Below are 7,113 nucleotides of genomic sequence, written 5' to 3'. Positions count from 1 at the left end.
GGGACGGCGGGCTCCCCGACTCGGCGGCATGGGAGCCGCCCCGCGGGCCGAGGCGCAGGGACCGGCCAATGAGAAGCCGGGGAAGAAGGGGACGGGCACTTCCGCTTCGGGAAAAGGGGCGGAGCCTGCGGGCCGCGCAGTCGGGTGAGTGCCGGCTGGAGGCGTGAGCTTCCGGATCCTGCAAGGGGTCCCGGCGCCCCAGGGGTGGGTGGCAGGACCCTGGTTTGGGAGAAATGGGCATAAAGGGGGTGACTGGACTCAGGACCCCCGGGTGGTAGAGATGCGCGGGAGTCCCAGGGATGTGTGGCAGCCGGACTCTCGGGGCTCTTGCTGGGCTAAGACACTCTATTGCCCAGGGAGTGGTCATGGGGGTAGAGAAGGGCTGGGGGTACGCTAAGGAGGTCTGTGGCAGAGGGGGCCAGCTGCTGGGCCCAAGGGTCACTGTGGGGCTCTCGGGGTGACAGGCCTGGCTGTGTCCTCCCCCAGAGCTGCCCTGTCCAGATCATGGACCCTGAAGTGTCCTTGCTGCTGCAGTGCCCCCCAGGTGGGCTTCGGGAGGAGCAGGTGCGGGCTGAGCTGAGCCCAGACCACGACCGTCGCCCACTGCCAGGAGGGGACGAGGCCATCGCTGCCATCTGGGAGAGCCGGCTACGGGCTCAGCCCTGGCTCTTTGACGCCCCCAAGTTCCGCCTGCACTCAGCCATCTTGGCACCCACTGGCTCACAGGGCCCACAACTGCTCCTGCGCCTGGGCCTGACTTCCTACCGAGACTTCCTGGGCACTAACTGGGCCAGCTCGGCTTCCTGGCTGCAACAGCAGGGGGCCGCTGACTGGGGTGACAAGCAAGCCTACCTGGCAGACCCACTGGGGGTTGGCGCCACACTGACCACTGCAGATAACTTCCTTGTCTTCCTGCGTCGCTCTCGGCAGGTGGCCGAGGCACCTGGGCTGGTGGATGTGCCTGGTGGGCACCCTGAGCCTCAGGTGAGATGCCAGGCTGGGTGCAAAGGCACAAAGACTCAGCTCAGCTTTGTTTTCCTCATCCCTTAAGGGGGGGGGATGGGTGGTGACCTGGTGCTTCTCTGAAAGACTGCCCAGGGCAGCACCTCAGCCTCCCCATTGACCCCTGTTTCCGACCTGTGCGAAGCCAGGGGATGATGGGGGGTGGGGGGTGGGGAAGAGAGGACTGGCTGGATCTCTGGTTGTCCATCTGGAAATGGCGGGCCTGGGTCAGGGGATCACCAAGACTCTTACTCTATGCCTAACCAGGCCCTCAGGGCCAGCAAATAATGGGGGGGGAGGCAGGGTGGGAAGAGATGGGGAACAGGGGCTGAGTCTGACCTCTCCCAGGCCGTGTGCCCTGGTGACAGCCCCCTGCACAAGGACCTCCCTGGGGAGCTGGTGGTGCATGAACTCTTCTCCAGTGTCCTCCAGGAGATCTGTGATGAGGTGAGTGCAGGGTGCCCCAGACAGGTGGGCAAGAAGGGAGGGGGTAGAACATGCCAGAATTCCCCAGGTGTGGGCTGGCAGGAGAGTCTGCAGGCATCTGGCACTGGGAGAAGAGCTTGGCTTTGCAGTCAGGCCCAAGTGGAATGGAATTCTAGCCCTCGTATCTGTGTGCCTCAAGCTCTTCCTCTTTAAAATAGGAACAATAGGGGCACTTGGGTGGCTCAGTTGGTTAAGCATCTGCCTTCGGCTCAAGTCATGATCTTAGGGTCCTGGGATCAAGCCCCGTGTTGGGCTCCCTGCTCATCAGGGAGTCTGCTTCTCCCTCTGGCCCTCCCCCACACTTGTGCTCTCTCTCTCTCAAATAAATAAAACCTTAAAAAAATTTTTTAGGGTGCCTGGGTGGCTCAGATGGTTAAGCGTCTGCCTTCGGCTCAGGTCATGGTCCCGGGGTCCTAGAATCGAGTCCCGCATTGGGCTCCCTGCTCCTTGGGAGCCTACTTCTCCCTCTGCCTCTGCGTCTCTCTCTCTCTCTGACTTTCATGAATAAATAAATAAAACATTAAAAAAAAAATTTTTTTTAAAAACTAAAAAAAAAAAGAGGAACGATGATAAATGTCTTGCCTACTCCCCTCCCCTCCCCCGTGTGTTGAAAAGAGGAGTAAATGAGAGTCCCAGTTACTACAGACTTCCCTTGGATGATCCTGGGCAAATTGTTCGGTCTCTTGGGTTCTGCTTTCCCATCTGTAATATGAACATGCCTAAGATCTGACATTTTGTGACTCTGGGCACTTGAACTACAAACAGTAAAATGCTGTACAAGGATAATGTTCTTCACTGAGAGGGGCAGGCATGTGGGCAGTGGGCACTGACAGGTGGACCTCCTGTCCCAGGTGAACGTGCCACTGTGCGCCCTGAGCCAGCCACTGCTATTGGGCATCGCCTGCAATGAGGCCAGTGCCGGCCGCGCCAGTGCCGAGTTCTACGTCCAGTGAGTGAGCTCTGGGGTACAGGGTCCTGGGTCCTGGGAGAGGTGGGTGGTTGAGGGGAATGGCTGAGGCAGCTGGGGTTCCCCAAAGATCCTCCAGGGACTGAGCGCTCGCCAAGCCACTGTCCTGTCCTTTTGCAGGTGCAGCCTGACTTCCGAGCAGGTGAAGAAGTTCTACTTGAGTGGGGGAGCCGAGGCCCACGAGTCTACCAGAATCATCTTCGTGGAGACACAGGTGTGAAGTGGCAAAGCGTGTCTTGCTTGGACAAGGAGCTGGTGTTGGGCTTTGCATAGGCCGGGTGATGCATGTCTGTCTCCCTGGGGCTGGGTCAGATGGGGCTGCTAAATCTCTTAGAGCTCTCCTCCGGAGCCACAAGGCCTCTTTGGGGATGCCCTCAGTCCAAGAGACGGCCAGGAACCTCTTCAGCCTCCTTATCGTGTCTCCCTAGGGACGGTGAAGTGCAGAGGGTTCTGAGGCTCAGGAACACTGGGTACAGCTCCCTCAAGAGACCTGAGGGCTGGATGTTGGGGGTCTTACTTTCTCCCCACAGAGGGTATGGAGGTTGCAGGAGACCGAAATGTGGGCTGAGCTCTGCCCCTCGGCTAAAGGCGCTATCTTCCTCTACAACCAAGTCCAGGGAAGTCCCACCTGAGTCGCCCTAGGGCCCTCAACCCTTGCACAACTTGGAAGACAATAAAGGACTTTATTCTTGGATTCCATTGGCATCTGCTGTTTCCGTGAGACAGAGATGGACCGCTGGGAGAGACCTGGGTGGGTGAGAGACAGGACGAGTGTCTTGGGAAACAACAACAACAAAAACCCAGCCTCAGTTTTCCCCTCTGCAAACTGGGATGAGGACCGAGGCCCCCTTACCAGGATGTGGTGAGGGTTCGGGCCTCCTACGGGGTGGAAGCTGCTTAATGAAAGATGTCTCGCTGCAGAGTAACAGCCGTGTTCCCGGGACAGAGCGACGGAAGCTGGGTCAAAAGCCTCAGTGAGGGCAGGCAACGTCCCTCCCGCTTTGCGGACGGGCGCCAGGAGTCTTTCCGCAGGTCCGCGGGCCTCGACCTCGTTGGGTGGGCCTGAGGCGCCAAAAGCCAATGGGTGTGCGGGGTGTGGCCTTCGGCGCACTTCCGGACCCGCCGGTTCGGTGGGCGTGGCCTGGGTGTCTAAGCCAATGAGGACGTGGGGGCGGGCCTGCATAGGCGCAGGCGTTTGGCGGCCGCGGAATCCGTGAGCGCAGCGGAGGCGGGGCTTGGCGAGCCCCTCCTTCGCCCGCCCCCCACCCCTCCAAGCTCCCAGGGTGGGTAGGGGGTCCCGGCGTCCCGGCGTCCGGGACTTCTTGTCCCCGGACACCGAGAGCAGTGTGGGGAAGGGCTCCGGACGCCCTGGTCAGAGGCAGGGACAGGTCCAGGACACTGGGGTCTGGTCCTGAGTAAAGGAGGCCCCACCGCCCCTGGCTTCCCCAAGGCTGCTTCAGTTTCCCTTCGCAAGTAAACAGCGCCAGACCCTTCCCTTTGGCCCCGGAGTGCTTGAAGTGTGGTCCCATCCTGGTACCAATGCACAACTCTTTGTGGCCTCCTTTCACCAGCCGCCTGCCTGTCGCCATGCTGTCCCTGTGCCTCTGCGGGCTCTGGCGCCGCAGCCCTCCCATCCGGCTCTTCTCAGCGGCCACCGGGCAGCGGTGAGTCGGGGGCCGGGGGCAGGCCCCCATCATTCAGTGGGTTTTTGTTGAGGAGGGCCTGCCCGGCTCCAGGCCTGGACCTAGGTACCATAGTTGTGATCTGTCTACTCTGTGTCAAGTGCCTTACAGGCTTGTTTCAGGTAACCCTCACCTTCACGACTGAGGACACAAGATCAAAGATTAAGGGACGACCCCCAAGATCATACAGCGAGTTCAGTGGCAAAAGTGGAATTTGAGTCCGAGCCAAACTCTGCTCTTTTCGCGACTGTGGTGGTCGTCAAGCATCACTGAGCAACTCACTGGGTGGGTGGGGCTGGGGGTGGCTTACAAAAACGCAAATTCCTGGGCCCTGTTCTGGAGATTCCGATCTGTAGGAATGAACTGGGGCTCAGGAATCTGTTTTTTTTTTTTAAACAAGCTTCCTGGGTGTTTCTGCCACAAGGGGTCTGAGGGCTACACATTGAGATGTTCTGATTTGCACCATACCTGAAATGCTCAAAAAGGGAGGGATGATTTGGAGATGGATCTCCCTTGGCACCAGCCTCAGCTTCCTCACCTCCTGGTTTCTTTTTCTTTCTTTCTTTCTTTCTTTCTTTCTTTCTTTCTTTCTTTCTTTCTTTCTTTCTCTTTTTCTTTCTTTCTCTTTCTTCCTTCCTTCCTTCCTCCCTCCCTCCCTTCCTTCCTTTCTCCTTTCCTTTTCTTTCTTTCCTTTCCCTCCTGGTTTCTGAGTTGAGGAGTGTGGTCCAGGGGCTCTGGGAGGGGGAAGGGAGGAATATCCTCTGTGTTTCCGTAGCCCCTGCAGTTTCTGGCCTCTCTCCACAGGTCTGGCCCCAGGAACTACTATGAACTGTTAGGGGTGCATCCTGGTGCCAGCACTGAAGAAGTTAAACGAGCTTTCTTCTCCAAGTCCAAAGAGGTACCAGGTATCCTAGGTGGGGAGGGGGGGGTCCGTCTGATTCAGATAGGGTACATTTCAGATTCCCAGGAGTGGAGTTGAGTGGCTCACTGTGGATGCCACATTCCCTCAGCATGTATAGAGAGTGGGAGGTGCCCCGAGGGCAGAGGTCTGGCCAGTTGGGAGGAAAGGTTGGGGGCAGGAGCCAGGGGTTCTGTGTGACGGGCTGGACGTTGTTCTTTTGACCTGCCTGCTCTTGAGAAGGCCTGGACCAGGGCATATAGTGAGAGCCAGGCAGCAGGTGGGGAGGGCTTGAACAAGGGGAGGGGGCAGGAGTCTGTGCTTCCTGACTCTCTGGCCTTCTAGAGGGGTGGGCACCCTGAGAGGGAGGGTACTGTCCAGGCAGGGCCTCCGGGAATGACTTGAGCCTTTGTGGGTGGCTGTCGTTGGGATGGGTTCTGTGAAGGGACATGCAAAAAGAGCTGAAGGGAGTCCTGCCCCACCCCAGCTGCACCCTGACCGGGACCCTGGGAATCCGGCCCTGCACAGCCGCTTTGTGGAGCTGAGCGAAGCATACCGAGTGCTCAGCCGAGAGCACAGCCGCCGCAACTATGATCTCGGGCTCTGCTCAGCACCTCCTCCGAAGTCTGCAGGAACCGCAGCCTATGCCCGGTCTGCTCACCAGGCACACAGGTAGAGCCATCCTGCCCCTGGCATGCCCCGCGCCCCGAGTCTCCTGGGGAGCCTCATCCCCGCTCTTCCTTTCTCCTCCCTCCCAGCAGCTCCTGGGAGCCCCCCAGTGCACAGTACTGGGCCCAGTTTCATGGTGTGAGGCCTCAGGGACCAGAGTCGAGGCAGCAGCGGCAGCAGCACAACCAGCGGGTCCTGGGGTACTGCCTCCTGGTCATGCTGGCGGGCATGGGCCTGCACTACGTGGCCTTCAGGTGCCTCCCTGCCTTCCCTGCCGGGGTGATGGGCGGAGGGGGGGAAGCCCGGTGTGGTCAGCTTACATCCACACCACCTCTGGGGCCTGTACTTCTGTGTCTCTCCAGCTAAGAATGGCATGAAATTGGCCTCCTGAGCATCATCTTACTTGGCCAAGGCAGCTCTGCACTCACTAAAGGCTAAGGTCATTTTCAGGTTTTTTGGCATTTGAATGTAAATCTCTGGTGCTGGAGCCAACCAAGAGCATGCACAAGAAGGAAATATGTTGTAACTGGGCCTCACCAGCAACCATCCTCACTTGTTGGGCAACCAGCTGTCTCCCTGCCACCCTTTTATGCATGCCATGAATACTGAGGTTGTACGACAAAGATACCTAAGGGCTGGTGCCCACAGCTAGCAGCCTGCCTAGCTCAGCGATGGAGTTAGATCTATACCCTTTCTAGTCTCCTGCGAGGACGAACACCCTGATGTTCAGAACCGCTGTCACCACCTTCGACAGGGCAGCCAGGGACCTGGGTCACCAGTGGACCCTGGATAAGCCCCCCGGCCCTTCTGGGCCCCTCTCCCCACGTAGGACAGGCAGTTAGGCAGAGGTCCTCACAGATGTAAAGCTGTGAGACCCTAGAGTGGCATGGATGGCATGGGTTGGATTTGGGGGACCGCAGGGATCAGAGTTAATTGCAACCCCCTTGCAGGAAGCTGGAGCAGATGCACCGGAGCTTCATGGATGAAAAGGATCGGATCATCACAGCCATCTACAATGACACACGGGCCCGGGCCAGGTCTGTCCCTGCTCCGTCCTGCCCTCCCTTCAGTGTCCTGGCACCACCCTCCGGGATCCTCCGTCCTGACCACCCAGGTGCTGTCTCCTGCAGGGCCAACAGAGCCAGGCTCCAGGAGAAACTGCAGAGGCAGCAGCTGCAGCCACCCCCAGGAGGCCCGGGGGTCGTGCCGCCGCCGGACACAAGCACCCGCCCCTGAGCGGCTCACTTGGATGGGGGCTACCCCGCGGGACTTCCCACTCCCCAAAACGCGTGCAATAAAGTGCTTTTCAGAGCTCGTGTCCGGCTCCTTGCTTCAGGCCCAGCGGCCCCCTCCCGGGCCTCGCCGGGAGACGGCACCCCGCCCTCCGGGTCCTGGCGGCGGCGACCCGG

The 7,113-nt window shown here is 59.3% G+C and overlaps 2 protein-coding genes across 10 annotated transcripts; both read left to right on the top strand.

Annotated features, from left to right (window-relative positions):
* The first annotated feature begins 99 nt into the window (after nt 1-99).
* NUDT22 (nudix hydrolase 22) lies at nt 100-3,154 on the top strand. 3 transcript variants are annotated; one of them, XM_081797940.1, is made up of 6 exons: nt 100-144; nt 487-984; nt 1,351-1,449; nt 2,340-2,437; nt 2,576-2,669; nt 2,986-3,154. In XM_081797940.1, the coding sequence occupies exons 2-6, from the start codon at nt 505-507 to the stop codon at nt 3,085-3,087; spliced, it is 873 nt and encodes a 290-aa protein (XP_081654066.1). In that variant the 5' UTR covers nt 100-144; nt 487-504; the 3' UTR covers nt 3,088-3,154. The 3 variants fall into 3 exon arrangements, with proteins under 3 accessions (XP_081654066.1, XP_030872804.1, XP_006746296.1); XM_006746233.3 differs by having other exon boundaries at nt 112-204; XM_031016944.2 differs by lacking the exon at nt 1,351-1,449 and having other exon boundaries at nt 111-204.
* On the top strand, nt 3,081-7,015 carry DNAJC4 (DnaJ heat shock protein family (Hsp40) member C4). Of its 7 annotated transcripts, none has more exons than XM_081797943.1 (7): nt 3,081-3,206; nt 4,027-4,119; nt 4,942-5,035; nt 5,523-5,707; nt 5,794-5,958; nt 6,655-6,741; nt 6,835-7,015. In XM_081797943.1, exons 1-7 carry the CDS (start codon nt 3,184-3,186, stop codon nt 6,938-6,940), a joined length of 753 nt encoding a protein of 250 aa, XP_081654069.1. In that variant the 5' UTR covers nt 3,081-3,183; the 3' UTR covers nt 6,941-7,015. The 7 variants fall into 7 exon arrangements, with proteins under 7 accessions (XP_081654069.1, XP_081654071.1, XP_006746317.3 ...); XM_006746254.3 differs by lacking the exon at nt 3,081-3,206 and adding an exon at nt 3,224-3,487 and having other exon boundaries at nt 5,797-5,958; XM_081797941.1 differs by lacking the exon at nt 3,081-3,206 and adding an exon at nt 3,226-3,487.
* The last annotated feature ends 98 nt before the right edge of the window (nt 7,016-7,113 follow it).

Source organism: Leptonychotes weddellii, chromosome 11 (genome assembly GCF_054177405.1).
Source record: "Leptonychotes weddellii isolate Sample4059 chromosome 11, ASM5417740v2, whole genome shotgun sequence".
Taxonomy (NCBI): Eukaryota; Metazoa; Chordata; class Mammalia; order Carnivora; family Phocidae; genus Leptonychotes; species Leptonychotes weddellii.
This window is presented reverse-complemented; position numbering and strand designations above follow the sequence as displayed.